The 23,014-nt window shown below is 50.0% G+C and overlaps 2 protein-coding genes across 14 annotated transcripts in view; one reads left to right on the plus strand and one right to left on the minus strand.

Moving 5' to 3' along the window:
* The first annotated feature begins 212 nt into the window (after window positions 1-212).
* On the plus strand, window positions 213-17,924 carry Sdcbp2 (syndecan binding protein (syntenin) 2). 3 transcript variants are annotated; one of them, XM_006499304.3, is made up of 10 exons: window positions 213-623; window positions 1,816-1,889; window positions 10,612-10,684; window positions 11,853-11,922; window positions 12,728-12,828; window positions 14,246-14,404; window positions 14,986-15,161; window positions 15,241-15,412; window positions 17,124-17,215; window positions 17,452-17,571. In XM_006499304.3, the coding sequence occupies exons 3-10, from the start codon at window positions 10,631-10,633 to the stop codon at window positions 17,504-17,506; spliced, it is 879 nt and encodes a 292-aa protein (XP_006499367.1). In that variant the 5' UTR covers window positions 213-623; window positions 1,816-1,889; window positions 10,612-10,630; the 3' UTR covers window positions 17,507-17,571. The 3 variants fall into 3 exon arrangements, with proteins under 3 accessions (XP_006499367.1, NP_663510.1, XP_006499368.1); NM_145535.2 differs by lacking the exon at window positions 1,816-1,889 and having other exon boundaries at window positions 542-623; window positions 17,452-17,924; XM_006499305.2 differs by lacking the exons at window positions 213-623; window positions 1,816-1,889 and adding an exon at window positions 631-722.
* Window positions 17,925-18,467: 543 nt separating this feature from the next.
* Snph (syntaphilin) overlaps window positions 18,468-23,014 on the minus strand; it is a 42,059-nt gene continuing 37,512 nt past the window's right edge. For 7 of the 11 annotated variants that reach the window (XM_030251169.1, XM_030251170.1, XM_030251168.1 and 4 more), the window contains one exon: window positions 18,475-22,518. In XM_030251169.1, coding sequence (XP_030107029.1) covers window positions 21,339-22,518 — 1,180 coding nt within the window. In that variant the 3' untranslated portion in view covers window positions 18,475-21,338. Of the gene's footprint in view, window positions 22,519-23,014 lie in introns of all 11 variants that reach the window. The other 4 variants (NM_001291077.1, NM_001291076.1, NM_198214.3 and 1 more) reach the window with 2 other exon arrangements.

A 23,014-nucleotide genomic window follows, 5' to 3' on the forward strand; every position in this document is an offset into this window, starting at 1 on the left:
TGCAGTACACACTTTTCTGAAAACAAAACCAGAGGGTATGACCTCAATGGTGATTATTCGCTGTCTCAGTATTGTTATATTTCCCCTTGGCACCTTCCTGAAATGATTTAATAATTGTGTCATCGTCTATAGATTGGTGACTCCTTTAACCAGTGTCAGGCATCTGGGATTTCTAGATTGGTTTTACTAAAAGAAACACCATGATGGATCCAGAGACTGCACTGCAATTGATTTCTAAGAAATACACTAGGTTACAACCTGCGGCCATCTTTTAAGGCCCAGGACATCTCTCTCACTGTTCTCCAGTTAACTGCCTATTGGCAGGGTGAGGCCGCCACAGTCGTGCTGACTTCCTCATAGGGCCAAGTAGCCCTAGTTCGCACCCATCTCTACAGCATCTACGCATATCAGCTGTACGCTTTAGCCCCACCCACTCGTGGGTGACTGCTCTGTTTACCGAGCCACACAGGCTTACCTGGGCCCATCCTAGTCCACGGTGAGTCAGCTGAACAAGGGGCGGGCACCACCCTTCCCAGAGCAGGAACCCAACTGGGACACAGGCGACCAGCACATGCCAGGAGGCTGCAGTGGCTGGAGAAGAGGACAGCGTGCGGAGCCAGCAGGTAAGAACAGTCCGTATCGGCTGGGATAGAGGAGCTAAACAAGACCTGCTCACAACCAATTTCTTTCCCTCCCTTGTCCTGTCTTCTAGGACTTCCTAGGTAGGTAAATTCCTTTTAATTTGCTTCACTCTTAGAAGGAAATGGGAACAAAGCTTTCCTTTTTCTGCTCCCTGGCAGGGTTTGGAGGACGTATGATTTTCTGCACTGTTCTATCTTCTACACTTACCTCTAATCTACCCTACATCCATTGGCCAGAAGGCCCTGAAGGCTATGGCTCTCTGATGCTCAGACTTTCCTTGTGGCTCCCTCTCACTCAAGAAGGGTCAAAATTCTCACCAAGCCCCATGAGCCCTCCAGGGTCTGAGCCCCTCCCATCTTCTCTGGTTTCCTCCCTCAGGGTCCTCTGAACACTGGGGGCATGCTCACCCCAGGGTCTGTGCAGTGGGCCTGACCCCCCGGAATGTTCTTGCCCACCCAATTCTTTAAGCTTTTACACAAATGTCTCTCCCCTCCACAGCAAGGCTTCCCTAATCCTACTGCCACCCTCTGCTCTCCACCCCACTTCATTCTCCTCCCCAGTTCTTCCCACCACCTGACACAGCCCACAAAGTCTTGGGGCTTTTTAATCCAGCTCTTCACTACAAAGTCCCTACATCAAAGAGTGATGATTGTGTTCACTTCTTACTGTGGGCATCCAAAACAGTGCCTGGACTTAGGAGGTGGCCCTAGGTGGGATGAGCAGACAGTTATGGAGTTGCCTATTTGTGCTAGGCACTGTGCTAAATGTTCTCCATGTGTAACCCATTTAAATAGTCTTCTCATGCCTAGATAACTCTGCTTAAAGTAACTGTTATTTTACTATAGTTACAAAATAACTATATCGGACATGGTTACAAAATAACTATATCGGACATGGAGCCTAGTCCATTCTTTGCTCTCATAGTCAGAGGCAAGCAGTAGGTTGAGCCTCTCTAAAGCCTGGCTTCTGTTCTGCCTCCCCTGGACCTTCACTGGGAGAACAGAATTTCCTGAGTCCCGTTCCCTCTGGCACAGTATAGCCCTGGAAGGAGGAGGTACATGCTTGTGGCTTAGCAACAGCCTCCTCCTTGCCGATTCACCAGATCCCTGGGCTAATTTGGCCTTACAGAAGCTATTACTCCATCACATTAACCCACGCTTCTGTTTTCTGAAGGATAGATGAGTTGTCCACAGGAACAAGTGGGAGTCCCAGAGTTCCAGCAGTTTGGAACAAAGTGTTCTTATTCTGTAAGTTCAAAGATGGGGGCTAATGGGCCCCTTTCCAGCCCTGCTGATTCCCCAGGGCCTGACTGCTGATATACTGTGTTGTTATTGCTTACAATACGAAGATGTATAGAAAGCTCTGGGATGGAGATCGAACGATAGTGAGGGGAGGGAAGTCCTTGGGAGCAAGTCCCTTCCGAGAGTCAGCTACCTGCAGGAACTGAGCAAGCTCTTGCGCTGTCACACTACTTTCTGTGTATCTCACTAGGGCTGGAGTTTCCCTCCCTACACCTAGTTTTTCTTTAAGAGGCTTTCTACAGGTGGTAAGTGGGAAAATGTTTATCAAGGTGTCAGATGACATTTCTGGGGAGATGTGTACAAACACCTATTCACCTCAAAGAACCAATGGCACACCAACTAAAACAGTGGCTCTCAACCTTCCTAATGCTGTGACATTTAATACAGTTTTCCTCATGTTCTGGTGACCACCCCAACCGTAAATTTTTTTTTTTTTGTTACTACTTCATAACCGTAAATGTGTTACTGTTGTGAATCATGATGTTCTGATGGTCTTAGGCAACCCCTGTGAAAGGATTATTCAACCCCAAAGGGGTTGTAACCCACAGGTTGAGAACTGCTGAACTAAAATAAACTAGTCCATGCTCACTGTGGTAAACCAAGGAGTTTAGTAGGATTAAAGGAGCCTAGGTGATGCAGGCAGTTCCCCCCAGCATTGGTGACAACCCCAGAGAGAAGAACCTCCTCTCCCCTCGCAACTGTGCACTGCTTACATAAGCCTGGGGAGGGCTCTGTGAATCAGCTCTCTGCGCTCAGAGTCTTTTATGCTTCCTTAGGTTCTTGAGTCTCAAAGGCCTCCCACTCCCTCCCAGGAGGGAACGTTGTTTCAATTCGGAGGAAATAGCTACCTACACACTAGGTTTTCGGGATTCTCTGCCCTGTGTCTGCTTTTCTCCTGTTACTCTATGGAGACACAGGGCTTGGCACTAGTGATTCACACTGGCTAGTAAGGATGGCCAGCAAACCAACATAGCATGGTGGAATTTCAGCCTAGGTAATGCAAAAGGGAAGGCCTGGCTCGGAGTATGGACTTCCTAAATACGTGTGGAATGAATAATGACCAGTGAATCCGAAGATCCTTGGGGTTTGTGTGGGTGTAGGGTTTAGGGGCAGGCTTAGAACTGACCAATTCACCACGTGAACTGTGGATGGCATTTAAGGCAGAGGGAACAGCTCTGCCACGGCATGAAGGCATGGATTAGCAAGCTGAGTTTTAAAATCAGCAAGCTATTTGAAATGAAGGGAATGCATGAGTAAATGGGGGTAAGAACGACATGTCCACCAGGGGTCAGTCATGAAATGTTTAAAGTCATGCTGAAATCTGAGATTAATTATGATGTCACCAACAGGTAAAGGCAGGGTCTGAGGGTAAGTCCCTGATTTCTGGCTCAGTTCATAAGAGTATTTGGTGGGGCTGCTATCAAGATTTGGGAACATTTCAAGGTAGTCACCTGAAAGTAATAAATATCCAAAAGGGAATTTATGCCCACGCCTCCCTATTCAGAATAGCACACTCTACTCTCACTGGCTTAAACGTTCCATCCTTCATGGCCACGGGCAAGTCTTGGAGGTTTCCTTGATTTTCTAGCTTTTCACCTGCATACCAATGCCTGAGAGGGTGATTGGTTTAAGTAGGAAGTGATACCCTCGGGCAAGTCCACTTCCCTAGGCAGCAGACGCCCAATGGTTCTAACTCTGGTGGTTGGTGCGTCTGCATCTTCAACTAGGGCAGGTCAAAAGTTGGCGCCAGGCCACAATCCTGAGAGCAAGGCACCAGAAGCAACCACCTAGGGACTTGAAAGCGCTTCTAAATCAAAGGGAGAGGGGATCTCCTTTTCAGAACGAGCAGCGGGGCGGGGTGTCGACTCTTGCTTTCTTCTCCCACCCATTGTAAATCAAATGGTCTGACGAGCATAGAGCCCCAAGGGGCCTTCGGAAGAACCGCGGCCTCTAAGTTTTTTTAGGAATGCATGAGGAGGGCTGCAGAGGCAGGCTGGCCTTCCGGTCGCATATTCCACTGCATTGCGGGTCTCTTTGGAAAGTCTGAAGCCCGGCGCAGGCACATTCTGCAATTCCCGGGAGAAAAAAAGCTGTCAAGGTGACTCCGCAGCCGTGGGGCATCCTGGGAACACAGGCCCCATCCCGAAACCCCGCGCGCGCCCGCACGCAAGTAGACTTGGTGCACATGCGTCAGGGGCACCACACGCAGTAGCTAAGCAGGATTTCTGCGCAGGCGTTATAGACTACAAGCGGAGACGCAGCTTCCGGCTAAGTTCTGAATCCTTGGATAGGGAAGTGAAGGCAGCTTGGGGTCGTGGAAGAGCGTGACGTAGGGGCGTACAGAGGCTAGGCCCTGGACAATTGAGTCTCTCCCGGGTATTCGGTGCATGAAGAGTGCGGTGTCTGACCCACGTGCTTTCATTTTTTTAAAGGAAAGAGACGGTTTGGGATTCATCTTGAGTTACTGCCCAGGCAAGGATGCCTTTTAGTGAGGGGAAGGACAGCAGTTTTCAGTAAAAAGAATTTGTACCATTTCTTGCTAAAGCAGTGATGAAAGTGTTCCAGGAAGTGGGTCTCTGAGCCTGTTTTCTCCCAGAGGGCAAAACGCATCTGCTCCTTTGCTGTACTGTTGGAAAAAAAGGATACAGGTGGCTCTTAGGTTCGCATCCGCATAGTGCATACTGGTGGCAAAGTATAATTTGGTAGATGGTAACTGCTGAGTGTTATTTCAAGGTTAAAAGTCTCCAGGAGGGTGTACATGGTAGGGCAGACCCCAGATGAAGGGGTCTTTTCCTGAAGTTGCTCTAAAAGGAGATTAGAATCATATGCTTCCTGCCCCTAGGAAATTCTTGTCTTAGGATCCCCATTTCTGCCCCCAAAGGCTAGCCTAGGACAAGGAACTGCAGATATCCTAGCAGCCAGGCAGGCAACAAAAATCAGCCAAGGGCTGGTTGGGTACTTGAGTCATAAGAAAGCAGGTACAACCCCATCTAGGAAGGAGTCCTGACCATGCTACTTATATTTTTCAGTACAAATTAGAAGTGACTTTTTAAATTTTCAGATTTTGTTCATGTGTTCATGTCAGATAAGAGGGGCTACAAGTGGGTACATGAGTGAGTGAGATGATTTGGCTGATCTAGGAAAGGAGCTGACACAAAAATACCTTTCAGGAATAAACTTTGTTAGGGGAAAGAGTCTTGAGACCACAGAAGCCATGATCAGGTCTTGACAGGGCAAAACATAAGAAGAGATGATGACTTCTATCAGAGACATGAATGGGGCCTTTAAGGACAGGAGAGGTTTCCCTTTGAAACTTAGAGAGGAACTTCATTAAAAGAGAGAGCTTAAAAGTCAGAAAGACAGCCATTATAGACAGAACAGGGTAGGGGGGCTGTGTCAGAAAAAAAAAATTTTTATATACTTTCAGAGAGTGGAGGTAGTGCCACACCACACGATTTAGTCTAGGATAGTCTATGTGAAAGAGAACACAGAGGAGCCAGGTCCTGGCTAGGACCATAAATCAGGCTGAAGGATTTGGTCCCATAGAGTGATCATCTCAAAGGCGCAGGTCTGTGACCTGACAATTCATATTTAACTACCCAAGATTGAGACATAAGGTGCATTTAGTCCTCTGGTTCTTGATTCCATTCCTAAGAAGGGCATGGTCTTGAAGCAGCAGAACTTTGCTTTACTAGGGGAGAAGTAGAAGGGCCAAATATATTGCCTCTGGCATATCATTGCATTCTCCCCCATGCATGCATTTGAGGAGTTCTGCAGTCAATGAGAAGGCCCTTTGGGGACTCCCAGTCTAACAAAACAGCTAGACAAGTAGAATCAACTAGAAGACTAGTGGACAAGCAGGAGTAAGGACATAGGGGAGCTCTACAGAGCACAAATCAGATCAGGCTTCCTATGAGAAGGATCCTCTTATTTTAGACTTGAGAATCATCTGGCACGTGCTGGACAAGGAGCAGAAGTTGGGACTCAGACAGAATGCTAGACAGAGGGAGCAATACTCTCCAAGACTGAAGGATGAAGACAGTGAGATTCGTTTTCATTACCTGAAAGGATCTCCTTGTTGCAGCTGTCTGGGGAGTACAGGCTGGGGAGGGACACATGGAAAGATGTGGAGCTGGGAAGTAAGGTCAAAACTGAAAACAAAAGCAGGTTTGGTGGCAGTGGCAAATGCTTTTAATCCCAGCACTTGGGAGGCAGAGCCAGGAAGATCTCTGTAAGTTCAAGGCCAGCCTGGTCTACAGAGTGAGTTCCAGTACATCCAGGGCTACTGGTAGAAACTGTCTTGAAAAACAAGAGAGAGGGAGAGAGAGAGAGAGAGAGAGAGAGAGAGAGAGAGAGAGAGAGATAAAATTTGCAAACAGAAATCTATTGGAACACAACAGCCAGGGCTACAAGGAGAAACTCTTGAAAAATTAACCAATAAATAAACAAAATTTGCAAACAGAAATTTATTGGAACTCAATTCCATTGAAAGTGGCCTTGGTGAAGGAGACGATGGAGAGGGGTGGGACCATGCACACTGGAGTCTGTGGCTGTTCACCTGAGTCTTCAGTTGCCAAAGCTTCCTGCTCTTCAGGAATCTGTTAAGCGTAGCACCTGCAATTTTATATTTAAGCAGCAAATCGTTATGTATTCTGAAAGGTCAAATACAATTTCTTTACATCTGGACCTTGGGTCACCAATTCCATTCCAAGGAAGATTCAGGGAGCCCTTGTGTGCCATTTCAGAAAATACAGGCTAGGTTCCACAGGAGCTACTGATGTATATGTATGTGTGTGTGTGTGTGTGTGTGTGTGTGTGTGTGTGTGTGTGTGTTGGCTAGTTTTATATCAACTCGACAGAAGCTAGAGTCATCTGAGAGGAGGGAACCTTAACTGAGAAAATGCTTCTATAAGATCCGGCTGTAGGCAATCCTGTAGAGCATTTTCTTAAGTTAGTGGTTGGTGTGGAGGTCCTACCCCATTGTGGGTGGGACCACTCCTGGGCTGATGGTCCTGAGTGCTGTAAGAAAGCAGGTTGAGTAAGTCAGGAGAAGCAAGCCAGTAAGCAGTACTCTATGGCTTCTGCATCAGCTCCTGCCTCCAGGTTCCTGTTTGGTTCGAGTTCCTGCCTTAACTTCCCTCTTAGCTGTGATTCACAATATGTAAGTCATATAAATCCTCCCCTCCTCAAGTTGCTTTGGGCAACTTGATGTTTCATGACAGCAATAATAAACCTAAGACAGAAATTGGTACCGGGGTTGCAGAAGATTGCTTGTGATCTACTTTACCGTGTTGTTATGGGGGAGGATTGAGGAAGGACTTTGGGACTGTGGGCTGGAAAAACCATTGAGTGTTCAAAGGTTGGCAAGCTGCTGTGAGAGGTTGGAAGATTAGAATGGAGTGTTAAAAGCAGTAAAGATAATGGAGGCCTGACTTGTGAGCTTTCAGAGAGAAGCAAAGACTCTATCATAGCTGCCTGATGGTTTGAATTAAGAATCGGTGGTTCTGGTCAGCTGGGGCTGAAGACTCGGCTATCATTAATTACTGAAGCAAAGACATTATTTTACTGATGCTAATCAGCTGTGGCCAAGAAATTAATGGTGATTAAAAAGAGAGGCATCGGTGAGGTGAAATCTGGGAAGTGTTTCCTGAGAGTCAGCTGTGTTCTAGAGGCAGGCAACGCTGTACCATATGCTGGCAGCTAAACTTATACTAAGTGTCACCCAGGTGGTACTGGTTTTGAAGGTATGCAGGGGGGTCATGGAGGCTTGGCACTGTATGCAGGGCCACTATCATGGGATGGTTGCCAATAATAGCAGCAGCAGTGCATTGGATCTGGCCTGAGCCTAGGAAACAAGCTGTGTGTGCTGCAGAGGGTGGAGCGGCAGAAGTGACCCAAGCCTTTGGAGGAGCCCACGGATTGTGAGCGAATCCCAGAAGCTGGACACCGAGTTATTTCGTGAGCTGAAGTTTGGTTTCTCTTTGATTTGATTGTGACTGTGCCTTGGTTCTTCTCTCTTGGAATAAGAGAGTACTTAACTTATTCTGATTTTATAGTAGCCCCAGTCGAGAGATTTTGAACTTCTAATGAGACTTTGAATATTTTAAAAGAGACTGAAGATTTAAGCGTTAGAATTTCTAAAGATTGTGAGACCTTTAAAAGTTGGAATGTTTTACATTTTGATGCTGATATTCATGTGTGCTCTTGGATGAGCAAGAAAGGAAAGTTATGGCTCACCAGTGATGTGTTTGTGCGTCAGGTCGTCAAGGAGTCAACTGTCCTGGTTAGTTCTTATGTCAACTTGACATAAGCTAGGGTCATTTGACAGGAGGGAACCTCAATTAGGGAAAAAAAAATGCCTCCCTAAGATCCAGCTATAAGCCAGCCTATAGAGCACTTTCTTCATTAGTGGTTGCTGTGGGAGGGCCCTTCTCATTGTGGGTGTTGCCACCCTGGGCTGGTGGTCCTGGGTTCTACAAGGACATAGATTGAGCTAAGCCACGAGAAGCAAGCCAGTAAGCAGCACCCCTCCATGGCCTCTGCATCAGCTTCTGCCTCCAAGAGGCAGGGGGCTTTAAGCAAAGCCACAACATCCTAGTTTCATGCTTAAAAGGCCTGCTGGGTACTGTCTGAAGAGCAGAGGAAGAGGTCATGACCTGTTTAGGGGTGCTATGTCAGTAATGATGGGCAGGGATACGGGTGAGAGGGAACTTGGTGACACACAAGAGGGACGGTGGGGAGGGGAGTTAAGGAGAACTTGGCTTGGGCGGCAGGTACAGAGGGAGAAATGACTCATGAGAATGCCCTAGGTGCCTGTGGGTCATTCAGGGTCACAGGGTTGGGTTCACATCATCATGGCACAGCCTAGTCAGTTCCCTATGCCACCTCCTAGCGTTCCTATTACATGTGGGCAAGAAGGACATACCTTAACCATTAGTAGTAGTAGTGGGCTTGGAAGCACAGGATACCTAAGAGTTGGAAGTGGGTATGTAGCTCAGAGCCTGTCTGGGGGCAGGGCCCAGGGTGGCAGGGCAGTGACCTCTACTCTGGGAGGTGGGCACAACAAGAGGGAGGTGACAGGCAGGGTGGAGCATCCAGCTGGAGTAGCCTGCCTAGCAAAGGGCAGGAAGTATGACTGGGTCAGGTAAAGGGAAGAACCCAGAAGGGGAAACTCCCCTGGAGTTTGACCTAGGGAGGAAATGGCAGGTTTTTAAGAGGTGATAGTTGGGACTGCATTGAGCACCTTGCTTAGGTGCTACAGATTCTCATGCAGGATGATAAAGTGTGTGTGTGTTCAGTGCCCCCCCCCCCCCCCGTGGAACATTGTTATACTAAATGCCCCAGTTTATGTGTTCTTCCGAAGGAGGACTGTGGTGCTGGTGTGGCAGCACTGCCACTTGGCTCTTAACATTTGGAGTAAAAAGGGGTTTTTGATGCTATAGGAGCCTGCAGTTGAGAAACTTTGAATTCTTAAAGATACTTTGGATTTTAAGGAGACCTTGAATTTCCTTTATTTGTTTGTTTATTTATTTATTTATTTAAAAAAAAAAGGATTTATTTATTTTATATATGTGAGTACACTGTCGCTGTCTTCAGATACACCAGAAGAGGGCATCAGATCCCATTAAAGATGGTTGTGAGCTGTGGTAAAGTTGTGGTTGCTGGGAATTGAACTCAGGGCCTCTGGAAGATCAGTCAGTGCCCTTAACCATTGAGCCATCTCTCCAGCCTCAAGACCTTGGATTTTTAAAGAGACGGAACGTTTAAAATGTTTGAATTTGTAAAGACTGATTGTAGTATTAATATGAGATCTTGACAACACCAAGAGAAGAAAGGTTATACTTAATAAGTGATGTGCTTGTCAAGTTAACAAAGGGTCACTTGTACCAACTAGTTTTTGGGTCATCTTGACACAAGCTTGAGTCAGAGGACAGATCCTCCGCTGAGAAAATGCCTGTTATAGGCAGGTCTGTAGGACACATTCGGTGGGTGGTGCTACCCTGGGCTGGTCATTCTGGGTTCTGTAAGAAAGCAGGCTGAGCAAGCCATGAGGAGCAAGCCAAAAAGCAGCACCCCTAAGTGGCCTCTGCATCAGCTCCTGCCTCCAAGTTCCTTCCTTAACTGCATTCAGTGATGCTGATTGCATGGGAGTCGGGGGAGGGGCACCCTTTTCTCCCCAGACTGACTTGGTTGCGGTGTTCATCACAGCAATAGTAACCCTAGGCCAGGTGGCAGACTGTGGAACTGAAAGAGGAAGGAAGGAAGAGATTGGGAGGCTTTCTAGAGTCTCCCACCTTTCTGCTTAAATGCAAAGTCCCAATGCCTGTGGTTGTGGGCGATACTGTGCCAGCTCCCAGCCTCACCCGCCAAACAGGATGGGGAGACCTTACTAGCTCATCTGACTTTTTACACACGGCAGGAAAAATGAGGCCCTTGGCCCTGTCTTTTCTTCCGGGTACATCCTGCATGGCCCACTAGGTTTAGTTTCTAAGGTCCAGGATCAGTCAGGAATTTTGTGGGTGGCGATTTATGAGCTCGAGAAACAGACTGGTGTAAATCCTCATTTTTAAGATGGTGATGGGCTCGGCGTGCTGTGGGACACAGGTGGCAGGAGGCAGCAGTCCTGCCTTTTTTCTAACGTTGTAACGATGCCCTCTGCATTCTGCAGTGTGTTTCCAGAGGCAGCTATGTCTGTCCTGTATCCGTCTCTGGAGGATCTGAAGGTGGGCCAAGTCATCCAGGTAAGGAACTAGGCTCCGTTTGCCTGGAGTCCCTGATGGTGACCTTGGGGATTAACACCAGTAACTAAGGCTTATCTTGGAGGATCCTGGGTACTGGGAGCCCTTGGGAATTCCAGGGAAGCCCTGGGACCCAGTGCAAAGGCTGGTGGGTAAAGGGAGAGTCCAGGAGTCAAGGCCCTTGGAGTCTGAGTAGGCATACAAAGACAAAGCAGCCACAGTGAGGTGGGTTCTAGCACTTCTTCCATCCTCTGAAGGGACACCTAGGTGCCAGCCAGCTTCGGCAGGAAACCCAGGGCATGGGCTCAGCCTGCTCAGTCCCAAACAGCCTCTTCCACCTTCACCCCACATCCTCAATGTTCCCAGAAGCCTGGAAATTTCAGCCTCTCTCCCTGGTTGGGAGTGGGCTTTTATGCTTTGGCTGCTATGGATAGAAAATAGTTGGTCCCAGGTATTAGAGGACTTTCTGCCAGAAAGATGCATGCCCAAAGAGGTCACATTAAAAAAAGAGATTTATTTATTTTTATAATATGCATGTTTTCTCTGCATGTATGTATATGTACAGTATGCAACTCCAGTGCCCTCAGAGGACAGAATAGAGCATCAGATCTTCTGAAACGCCAGCTGTAGATGGTTGTCAGTTGTGATGTGGGTGCTGGGAATTGAACTTAGGTCCTCTGCAAGAGCAGCAAGTGCTCTTGACCTCTGAGCCATCTCTCTCTGGCTCCCAAGAGGCCACTTTTTTTTTTAATGCCGTTTTGATTTTTAATTAACAATTTGTGGCTATACATACTCATGGGGGTACATGTGACATTTCAGCTTCTATACACACTGTACCAGTCAGATCAAGGTGGCTGGCACAGCCATCATTTCAGACTTAGTTCTTTGGGCCTGGAACACTCAGATTCCTCTCCACTGGCTATTTTGAGATATTAGCAGTTGCTGAATATAAACCACAGTTACCCTAGGTGCTGCAGAGCATCCATTTAGCTTTGAGAGCATGCTCAGAGTGAGTGAGCACATGCAGCTACCACAAGTCTACAATCACACTTCTCACGAGTCTACAGTCAGACTACTCAATGCTCAGAGTCCCTGCCTCAGAGAGTCCCAGGCTCCAAGAGTTCCTGGGGTCCAAGCTTCAGATGAGCAACACTTCATGTTCTCTTTTCAGGCCCAGGGCAGAGCCTCACCCACGATGCCAACTCTGCCAGCCCCGATGGCTTCTGCACCCCCACTTTCAGGTGAGTGAGCCCGACCCCAGTGTTCGTGCAATGACAACCTCAGCACCATCATGCATCCCAGCACTGCTGGACCTGTCACCCAGGCAGAGAAGGGGACTTTTGAAGCTCCTGTTTCCAGGGCTGGGCACCTGCCTTTCCTGGGTGTGTGGGCTCTGCTGAGCCTGAGGATAGTGCCCAGTATCCTGGCCACTCCTCAACGCCCGTTTCTCACCTGTCCTTTTAGAGGGGCCCATGTACAATTAACCTTCACCCTTTGAGGAAACATTAGAGAAACTGACTAGTGAGGCATTAGTTGCCTGATTTGGTGCTATGGTGGATGGGCAGGCCATCTGGAGAGACCAGATGTTTGAGGTAGCCCATTTAGAAGCTCATAGCAACCGCGGGTCAGTCCTGTGAGAGAAGCTTAAACTAGGGCCCATGGTCCCTCTTCTTGTCAGGGCTCTGCTGGCTCCCTGAGCTGTCCCCCCCCTTACCCTACCATGGCCTGTGGTCCCTAGTGGTCTCAAACCTGCTCTGGCTTTGTGTTAATTGTCCAACGGGTGCCAAAGCAGTTGAGCTGAGTCCCTCAGTAGTATAGGAGGGTCTATATATACACATAGTCTGAGGCTGCTCTGAGACAAAGGTGCTTCAAGCCTCGTCAGAGCTGGCCCAGGCCACCTGCAAGCATTCCCGGAGCACAGGACATACTCAGGGGATCAGAGTAGCCTTGGCGAATTTCCCTAACTTCATGGAAAAAGAGAGGCCCTGAGCCAGCCAGGGTGGCTCTGCATACCCGAGTGACACCTTGTTTCTTCCTTACCATCAGAGTTGTATCCAAACCTGGCAGAACTGGAAAGTTATATGGGACTGTCCCTCTCTAGCCAAGAAGTTCAGAAGAACCTGACTCAGATTCCAGATAGTGACAATGTAGGTATTTGTCTCTTGCCACTAAATATCCTACCTTTTGGTCTTGCCATTTTAAAAGGTGTGTGTGTGTGTGTGTGTGTGTGTGTGTACACATATATACATGCATGTCAACCCAGCCATTCTTTATACCAGTAATTAGGAGCAGATGCACTCATCCTAAATTATGATTGCTACTTTTTTTTTTTTTTTAAGACAGTGTCTCACTGTTGTAGCCTTGGCTAGCCTGGTACTGGGTATGTAAACCCAAATGGCTTCAAAGTCATAGAAATCTGCCTGCTTCTGCCTTCCAAGTGCTGAAATTAAACAACCCCTCTCCTTGGTTGTCTTTGAAAAAGATTTGTTTTATTTTTACATATATGATTGTTTTCTCTGTATGTATGTGCACCGTATATGTGATTGGTAGACAGCTGTAGAGCTTTTATAGAAATGTGCTGTGTCTGTGTCACAGGCATTGGCTGCTTTGCTAGATCTTCCAGTGTGCGCACACAGGAAACTGTTTGCTTAGGTCTTTGTTCATGTTTCTGCATCCTAGATTTTCGTCACCTTTGGTATACAGTCTCTGCACGTGTCTTGTTAGAGTCACACATAGCTCATTTTTTCTGCTTTTTTGGGGGAGGGTGATCAGGTGTAGATGAATAGTTGAGTCTGTTGCCCAGGCTGACTTCTAACTGCTGGGTTTGAGTGACCCTCTTACGTCAGCCTCCTTGGCAGCTATGACTACAGCTGAATGTCCCTGTCCCCGCTCAGTTGATTTCCGTATTCTGACACTGAGTTCTAGATCTTGATGAGTGTTTGTATTTAACTTATGGCTGGGAGTTTTAGATTTCTGCAGCCATACTAGTGGACGATCACGGTATCTATCACCAGGAGCAACGGTATCTTCCCGTCCTGTGTGATCTTTTCTGTTTTCTTGATTCAGTGCACTGGCCAGATTGTATAGTCCTGTGTCTGGTGAGACTGGAAATCCTCTGGATATCTATAGGAGGGGTCGTTTTTTTAGTTTTTATTTTGGGTTCAAATTATTTTGTCCAAGACAAAGTCAAAACTAGCCCTGTCATCTTTGACAACTCACTATTTACTGTGCAATTGTCTTTTTTTTTAAAGTGAAATTTAACGGCATCTTTTTTTGATATTAATTTCCTTTCGAAGATACAGTGACCCCTTCCTGAACCCAGCTTCCTCTCACCCTCCACTCATGCTTAGGGATGTGGATTTTGGTGCTCTCTAGTGGTGTCACTGAGCTCCGTTTTCTCTCAGCCTCTGCAAAGTGTGTGAGAGGGGAATGCAGGGACTGTTTGGTCCTCTTTACTCATCCCTACCTATAACTCAGAGACCCTTGAGGCATGGGCCCCAGGTGCCTGGCTGAAACACCCCCCCCCCCACACACACACACACACTCCCACTACTGTATCTGCAGATGGTGGTCACTAGCCCTGGACCTGGCCAGGTGGTAGCTCCAGTATCTGGGAACAACCTGGGTATACTGCGTGCAGAGATCAAGCCTGGCGTGCGAGAGATCCACCTGTGCAAGGATGAACGTGGCAAGACTGGACTTCGCCTGCAGGCTGTTGACAAGGTAAGCAATGTCTGAGGAGGACCCTTTGGAGGAGAGTGTGCTCCTCTGGTGCTGGATAGCCTTGTCACAGCCCTAGGAATACAAGTTCCTCTTTGGGACAGTCACCCAGCAGCCTGAGATAGCATAGTATATAGGGGCCTCCCCTCCCAGGGCTCAGAGAGCCTCTGTTTATAGCAAGGAAGATTCTAAGAAGGCACCTTAATATCTGAGGCCTTGAGGCTGTGCCTTGTTGCAGAAGGAATTAGCCCCGTACAAGGCTCCAGCCACTCAAGAGTCTCTCACCCCCTACCCCATTTTCCTGTGCCATAACTCCCGTGTGTATGGCTTCCTGATGACTGTAGAGAAACCCAGCCAGACATCTTTGAGAAGGGCAGTGTAGGAGAACAGATCAGGATGCTGACATTCTGATTCAGCTCACTCTGTGTGGTCTGGTGTGTTTCCTCCTTCAGGAAAATAGGGGTAGCTGTGTATCTTAGGTCCCACTACACTGTAAGCTCACAGGATATGGGGAAAGAACATCTTAGAGGAGGGGCCTGGGCTCAGGCAGCCAGAGGTTCTAACTCTGGGTTCCTGCTTCCCAGGGGCTCTTTGTGCAGCTGGTCCAGGCCAACACCCCTGCATCCCTTGTGGGTTTGCGCTTTGGGGACCAGATCCTGCAAATTGATGGCTGTGACTGTGCTGGGTGGAACACACACAAAGCTCACAAGGTGTTGAAGAAGGCATCAGCGGAGAAGATTGTCATGGTTATTCGGGACAGGTGGGTATCCAGGTCCCAGCATCCTCCCTGCCTAGCCCAGCCACACCTGCAAACCCAGCTTACTGTCACTCTCCACCAGGCCATTCCAGAGGACTGTCACCATGCACAAAGACAGCTCAGGGCAAGTTGGCTTTTCCATCAAAAAGGGGAAGATCGTGTCTGTGGTAAAGGGAAGCTCCGCCGCCCGCAATGGACTTCTAACCAACCACTATGTGTGTGAGGTGAACGGACAGAACGTCATTGGGCTAAAGGTAGGTGGTGGTGTAGCCCTGTCAGGAAATGTGGTCGTCGTGGAGATGATGAATGTGGGACAGCTCCTGTCTGCATAGTCTGGGAAACCTGCCAGAGCCTCAACTTCCTCTCCTAAGGCTGATGAGGGCTTTAGTATGACTTTGTGTGTGACGTTAATCAGAAGGAGTAGATGCCTAGTAAGAATTCCTTCCTTCCTAACACACAGGGTGTACCAGAGGAGTGTTGTAATGTGTGGGTACATGGGCACCCAGGTTGTTCCTGGTCACAAAGACTCTTCCTCCTCCTCCTCCCTGCTCCTCCTCTCCCCTCCTCCTCTTCCTCTCCCTCCTCTTCCTCCTCTTCCTCTCCCTCCTCTTCCTCCTCTTCCTCCGCCTCCTTTTCCATGTGGCACTTCCCTTTGGATGCTGATTACATTCCGTAATGGGGCTTCCTTTAGAATACTGACTTAGAAATCCATTTCTGACCTTGGCTTACTCTTCAGCGAGGGCAGACGAGTTATATCTTGACAAAGCGAGCTGGTGCACATGGCTTTAAGCACATGCTATAGATCTGGAAAGATGGGTGTCTTCTGGGAACAGGCAGTGATGAGTTGTGTGGTCTGAGCCATGAACAGATGAAGTGACTCAGTCCTGATCTCATGCCGCTCTACAGTGGCTGAGCTGCTCTACCCCATGTGTGCATGGGTGGGTGGTGGCATCTCATTCCATAGAGGCCCCAAGCCACTTCTATTGTGTGTCTGCTTCCTTGGGGGCAGTCTCCCCTCACCTTCTGTGGAGACTTCTTCTGGTGGCTTGTGCTGCTGTGTTCGGGAAATTCTTCCTGTGTCTGGATCCCTCCTCGTGCATCCTCTCCCAGTTCTCTGTGACCAAGCAAAAGGCCACCACAGTCTGTGCTTGAAAATCTGAATGCAGTCATGCCACCGTGAGCAGCTGCAGATCGCTTCAGTTGTAATGCTAAGAGTGGCCATGCTCAGTGGTGGTTCTTACAGCTGCCTAGATGGCCCGGAGTGTCACTGAACTTGCAAGTTACTCTGCCTAGTGGCAGTACCATGAGACCCTTAGGTACTAGTTCTGTGCTCTTTGAGAAGTGTCTGGTACTTGTACTTTTTGAGACCCATCATTTGGTGGCCACCGGTAGTCCCCTGGAGCATCTTCTCCTCAAACTAAGAAAGCACAGAACCCGATTCCTTATAAATGCAAAACGATGGTCACCAGGGCCTGAGGGCGGACCAGAGGCTCATCACCACAGCTGTAGTCATTCAACTGCTGAACACCCTCTGCATGGAGATTGCCTGTTATTCTCTTCATGGTCTGAGCAGTTTCTCAAGCTTTTCTTACTAGTCAGTGAGGTGTGGGAGAGGCTGGTGAGGCAGCAAGAGCCTGTGGATCCAGGTGGATCCAGTGTCTCCCACTGGAGCCCAAGTGTGACTGGGCCCAACAAAGTTGGTAGGGGCCCAAGAATTACATTGGTGGGACAGTGCTATTAGGTCCATATGGATGGATGGCCTTCATGGACTGGGAGGCCAGTGTCATGACCCTGGCAATTCTCAGGTGAGAGGAATACCCCACCTGAGATGTCCAGGGTCCTGGGCAGCCTGCTACTGCAGGCAGACGTGAGGTGTGGGTGCTGTCCTCTAGCCATAGCCACGCTGAGCTACCAGTTGGGCTGTGGTGCTATCCCTGGATGACCAAGCACTTTCTTCCTCTTCAGGACAAAAAGGTTACTGAGATTCTGACCACAGCTGGAGATGTCATCACACTGACCATTATTCCCACTGTGATCTACGAGCATATGATCAAAAGGTAAGGCTAGTATACCCCGCCTCTGCACTCTGCCCCATGCCCTGGCAGCCGCGGTGCTGACCCAGAGCACAGGCCTGGTCTGCTCTGTCTTTGATCTTTCATTGGCTCCGTGGTGGCTTCTCATGAATGGAAGTCCTTAGAGGTGGGGGATGAATGCCTCTCCTGTGGAGTGAACCGGCTGGGGTGAGAATGAAGGAAGCTGTGGTTTCAGTCACCGTCACTGTTGCCCTGTCTAGGTTGTCCCCGTTGCTGCTTCACCACACCATGGACCACTCCATTCCAGACACCTGAAGTTCCAGGAGGGCAGCGCAGGCTTCCCGCCATCCTGCAGGGAAGACAGCAGTCCTCAGATGACAGGTTGCAGCTGGCTTGCTGCCTGGGTATTGCAGGGATGTGTCCCAGGTGATGTATATTGAGTCTGTCATTGCCGATTTTAGGCCTCCTTGGATCCTGACTTCTAGCTGTGCTGAGGCACAGACTTGGGACCTGGTTCTCTGTGCCCTAGATGCTGGGCACTTAGGCAGAACAGCAGAATGTCACTAAGTGCTGCTGCATCCTTTTGCAGACCTTGCCTCATCTAGGCAGTCAGACGCTTGATTGGACAGAGGAATGCCTTGTGTGTTGTCTTCGTCAATCTTTGTCACAGGCTATGTACAGACTAATGGTAACCCTTCACTGTCTTTTGAATAAAGAGTGGATTTAAAACCCAGCCCCGGTCATGAAAGTTCCTGAAAATTCCAGAACCAGAGGGTCCCATGACTTGCCAGGGCAGCCTTTGTTTTTGGACAGTGGCCAGGCCAAGGTCATATATGTGTGCCTCTGGGAGCAGTGAGTGGCCTATGTGCTGTGAGATGCATGCCGGTGTGTCATCGGGATGTTGGCACTGAGGGGCATGTGGCTGTGGGATGACAGGGATAGTTGAGGGGACCCTGCAATTGGCTTTGAGACCCCTGCTGAGTAGTCATGGCTATTTTTGTAGCTACAGAATGGGCCAGAGAAGCCACTTTGAGATTACTTGAAAAAACTGGGATATTCTCCTTGTGCCAAGCAGGATGGGGACCTGGGATCAAGAATGGAGGTTCTAGATCCTGTGCCTGATCACAGATGGGCAGAGAAGCCCCAGGCCTACACAGCAGGGTCTGCTGGGGCTGAGCCAGCCAATAGCTGATTCTGTCTGTGCTGGGTGCTTGTGGTGAGTTTCTCACCCATCCCAACATGCTCAGAGAAATGACACAGTACAAAGACACCAGGCTGAGGGGCTGTGTGCGTGTTCATGCTTTAATTCAGAGCTGTCTGCTACAGGCACAACTCTGTCTGAATAAAGAGACAAAGGAGACCGAGAGTTATGACCCCTTCCCACAGGCCTCCTCCTCTGTCCCCTGAAGTTCCTGTCAAGAGGATAGCCTAATATGAGTGCGCAGTGGCCTGTTTACATTGTCACCTAGATCAGAGGAGGGCTGTGAGTTCCTTGGGTGGAGACCCCTCAGTAGCCTTTGGCCCTAAAGCCTGGGATTTGTTGTCCTGTGCCTGTATAGGTGAAGAGGAGTCTCAGTGAAAAGCTATGTATGCTACCTGCTTGAACACATTGATCATGAACTCTGTTCAACGTTGCCTCTGTTCAGAAATCCTCACTGAACCCCATCAGAGGGCTCCAAAACAAAGGAGCCACTACTTCAAGCCACTGGGCTCCAAGGGCCCAGTAGAAGGTAGTTCCTGGGGACACTTCCTCAAGACCTTGTGTGCTCTGACTGGAGGCAGGGGAAAGGAGCACCCTTAACATTTTTGCTCCAGGAGCCAAGGGCAAGAGGGAAAATTGCAGCCTATGGGATGGGGAGAGCTTTAGGGATGAGCATCTAAGGGGAGCCTGGCCCAGTTCCACCTTGCTCTCAGCCCCCTTCTCCATATCTGGAACCAGCAGGCTGCTCAAGTGTCTACTTCCAAGCCTACCTCTTAGGATTGCACGGGCATTGCAACCCCTTTGTACGGATATGGGACTCTGGGCTTATATAAACTTAAGGATAGGGCCATTACCCCAGCCTGCAGGGTTCACAGGTCATCCCAGGGCTGGGTAATGGGCTGCTCACTCCACTTGCTCTGGCAAGGAGCAGAGCCCTTCTGAGAGGCAGAACTCACGAGAAAGAGAGGACCTCTGCTGTAGGTGAGGTCCTCTGGTGATCACATAGGCAGGGTTAGGGTCACAGCAGAAGCAGGGTGGTGGCCAGTTCCACTTGATGCCTCTACAAACCTGGACCCTTTTCAATGGCTTCTCCAGCAGCAGGAACAGGGTAGACCACAGTCCTAGCCCTGCCCAAGTCCACCAAACACGAGACACGACAAGAATGCCCAGACAGCAAGACATGGAACAGAGGGGCTGCAAAGTTGGACTAAATGCCAGTGGTGAAAAATATATGGATTTTATGTTGTCAAATATAGTTCATACATTTATTTTCTCAGCAGAGCTTCGACTGTTGCTAGGGAGACATGTGGAGCTCCACGAGTACACGGCGCAGGAGGCTGGGTCCGTGGCCAGTCCTGGCGTGGCTTTGGATCAGTTTTATCCCCTGTCTCTCCATGGTACCACCCCAGTGTCCTATGGGGCAGCCCCAGCGAGGCCTCAGGCATTTGGGTTTGGTTCAGCTGGGGTAGGGATGTTCCACCAAGGATGGCTGGTCTGAGGCCCCAGCCAAGGTGGGGGAGTTTTGGAGGCACAAAGCGCATGGCAGAGGGCTCTTGCCCTGATGGCTAGGCTGGCTGCCCACTCCCAGTGCATGCAGGTGCCCCTCTGGAGGGCACAGAGTGGAGGGGCAGAACTCATGAGTCAAGTGGTGGCCACTGGAGCAACAGTGAGGGCAAGCGACCTTAGCAGAGAACCAGAGAGGCTCCCAGCCAGAGGGTGAGATGCAGGACTCTACCAGCTCCCTGGAGGTGGGCCAGTCAGGTCGGAACGACCTCTCTGGGAAGAAGAGGGAAGTAAGGATCAGAGCATTTTCTCAGGCTGACGGGGCCTGGACCAGGAGCAGCACAGACAGGCTCCCACCACCTGGCCATGCCCCTACTTGGGAAGCACACTCAGAGACTCTGCTTTGGCATAGACAGGCAGACGATGTGACTTCAGAAACCCATCTGGAGGTGCCCCCTGATGGCCATATTCCTCTGAAGTCAGCTCCATGAGAGAAGCCCTCGTCCCAGAAAACAAGCAGCCTGGGGTTTCTGGGGTGGGCAGGAAACAAAGTCCTTCAGGAAACTGAGTGCAAATGTAGTCAGGGCTTGGAGCCAATGGAGCCTGGGTAAGTGGCCTCTGACTTTCCCAACTCACTGAGGTACCTCTAGGCTACAGATGAGGTGGACTCATCTCAGAAGGTGAAGGGTGCCCTAGAGCTGCTAGCCTTGCCTTCTCTGTGCTGGCAGATTTGCCCAAAGGAAGCTGGGGCTTGGGTAAGGGCTCCCTCCACTCCCATGGTAAGCGTGTTAGTAGTGATGGGCATTGGACATCTCACAAAGATCTAACACACCCAGAAGCCAAGAGGACAGACAGACAGACACAGAACCTACCCTCCTGCCTGAGCTGGTCATTCCAGCTGGACCATACTTTTGCATCCCAGGGCAAGGGAGGAGAGCTGGAGCCTCAGTGGGACCAGGGAAGCCAGACCCTGCTGGGAGTGGCTCTCTGTGTTCTGGGTCCTGGCTGCCTCCATTTGAGGAGGTAATACTGGTCCGGGAGCCCAAGGAGAGGGGCAAGGGGTGGCCTGGAAGAGAAGGCATGGGGTGGGCCAGGTGATGGAAGGAATGGTTCAAAAGAGGGGAGGATCCTCAGATCAATACAGCCAGAGACATTTTGAGCAGGGCCTGCCTTGTCTAAAGTCTGGGTGGACAGAGGGGACAGAGGGGGGAAGCTCTTAGCAGTTTCTCCCTCTTCAATTAGCCATTTTAACCTTTTCTCTCCAAGTTTTGGGATGACTTTCTGAATCCCTGACACTATTGACATCTTGGGTTGGGGCGCTATTCCAGACCTGAAAGTATATAAGAGGAAGCCAAAAGGGGATGGGTGTGGGTGTGGGTGTGGGGCAGCAAATGGCATCCTACAATCAATGGTCAGGCTGCCAGGAGTGGAGAGCCGGCAGCCTCAGAGCTGAGAGCCACCGGCTGTGCTGGAGCTCGGCTGGCCCAGTGAGCGGCAGCTGATCCTACGGATGGAGTGCAAGGCCACCGTGCAGCAACCCCGCAGCAGGGAGCTGATGTTGTAAATGGGCTGGCCCTGACGCCGCTGGGAGCGGCAGAGCCAGGCCACTGTTGGCACAGCTGGCACTACCACAGCCAGCAGATCCACGATGTAGTGGCGGCTCCAGTAACTCTTGGGTTCCTTTTCGGTGGTGGTGGCAGCGGCTGCCTCCTCCTCCTCCTCTTCCACGGGACACACCACACTCACGGGCAGTCCTGGGTTAGAGTTGACTGCAGGCCGGTGTGTGGCTGGCCCACAGGTGATGGGCTCTGGGGCCTCAAGCTCGTCACCTACTGTGACTACCACTGCTGAGTCAGGGTCTCTGGGCCCTGAAGGGTGGGGATCCAGCTCTGAGTGCCTGTCTTTGAGGACTGAACCGCACACCTGAGCCTGGCCCACTTTCTCCAGGATGGTGTTCAGGTCAGGCTGGTACTGCACAAAGTCTGTCTGGATGGCCCGCTCCTGCATGCAGCTGACCTGCACACCAGCCTCCATGCCGCACAGCAGCTTCTCGTAGGTGTTGCTGGCAGGGAAGCGGGGGCCCAGGTTGAAGGAGCTGTGCAGCGAGGCTTCCTCAAGGCCACAGTCCACTCCTGATGACAGTAGGCTACTGGCCTCCAGGGCGTCCGTCCGACTCAGGGTGTCATCGGCAGCCACATATCCACTATCAGCTCCATCCTCGGCAGAGGTGTTGGAGGGATCCCCTGGCTGGCGGTCACCACAGACGGCTGGGTCACTCAGCTTGGTGTAGGTGGAGCTGCGGGTGAGGGACCGTGCAGGAGACCCACCTGCTGACTCCCCTGTTCCTTCCTCCTTGGCGACTCCATTCTGGGCCACCTCCATGCTGTGCAGCAAGGTCTCCAGCTTCTTGTTCTGGATATTGATGTCCACAAAGTACTTCTGCAGCCCCTTGTCCTTGTCAATCAGGTTGTTCTTGACAGTGTCGATGACCTGCTTGAGCTGCCGGATCTCCTTGCGGGCCTCTTTCAGGGCCAGCTGTGCTTCTACGCGGTGGCACTCCTCCTCAATCCAGTCCTCTTGCATGCGGGACAGCTGCGTCTTAAGGTCATCGATCTCCGTGTCCCTGTAAGCAAAGGCAACACGACTGCTCATAGCCTGTCCTCCTGACCTGTCACTACTACTGTGGAGAGGCAAGGAGATGTCACCACGCACGGATGGCCGCTGACGGGGTGGTTCAAAGCTAGAAACAAAAGTAAGGGCATTTGATACCTCTCATTTCATCCCACAGGGAGAGGAGTAAGAGTGGGTGGGGCAGGGGCCAAAACAGGATCGTTTCCTTCAAGAGGGAGAAGAAATGGCAATAGGAGTCGCGGCCCATCTCACCCATGAAGCCAAGCGCTCTCACATCGTCACCTCCTGCTATAAAAATGTAATAAACTCTTAATGCAAAACAACAAACATTAGGGAGGGATATGGTTTCCTACTGAAGCAGCTTGTGTTTTAAGGGAGAGACATTTGTCCCCTGACCCCCAGGGAAAGGATGGTGACTTGTGACAAATGACAGCCTTTGCTGATGGGGGGCGGGGGGCTGAATGTTTTATAGCATGCCTCTTTCAGAA

This window comes from Mus musculus, chromosome 2 (assembly GCF_000001635.26).
Source record: "Mus musculus strain C57BL/6J chromosome 2, GRCm38.p6 C57BL/6J".
In the NCBI taxonomy this organism is placed as follows: domain Eukaryota; kingdom Metazoa; phylum Chordata; class Mammalia; order Rodentia; family Muridae; genus Mus; species Mus musculus.

Bases quoted from the DNA above. Each gene is read 5' to 3' on its own strand.
- Sdcbp2 (XM_006499304.3), top strand. From the start codon at position 10,631: ATGTCTGTCCTGTATCCGTCTCTGGAGGATCTGAAGGTGGGCCAAGTC. The intron at 14,405-14,985 runs GTAAGCAATGTC...CCTGCTTCCCAG, and splicing joins GCCTGCAGGCTGTTGACAAG to GGGCTCTTTGTGCAGCTGGT. The intron at 15,162-15,240 runs GTGGGTATCCAG...ACTCTCCACCAG, and splicing joins GTCATGGTTATTCGGGACAG to GCCATTCCAGAGGACTGTCA.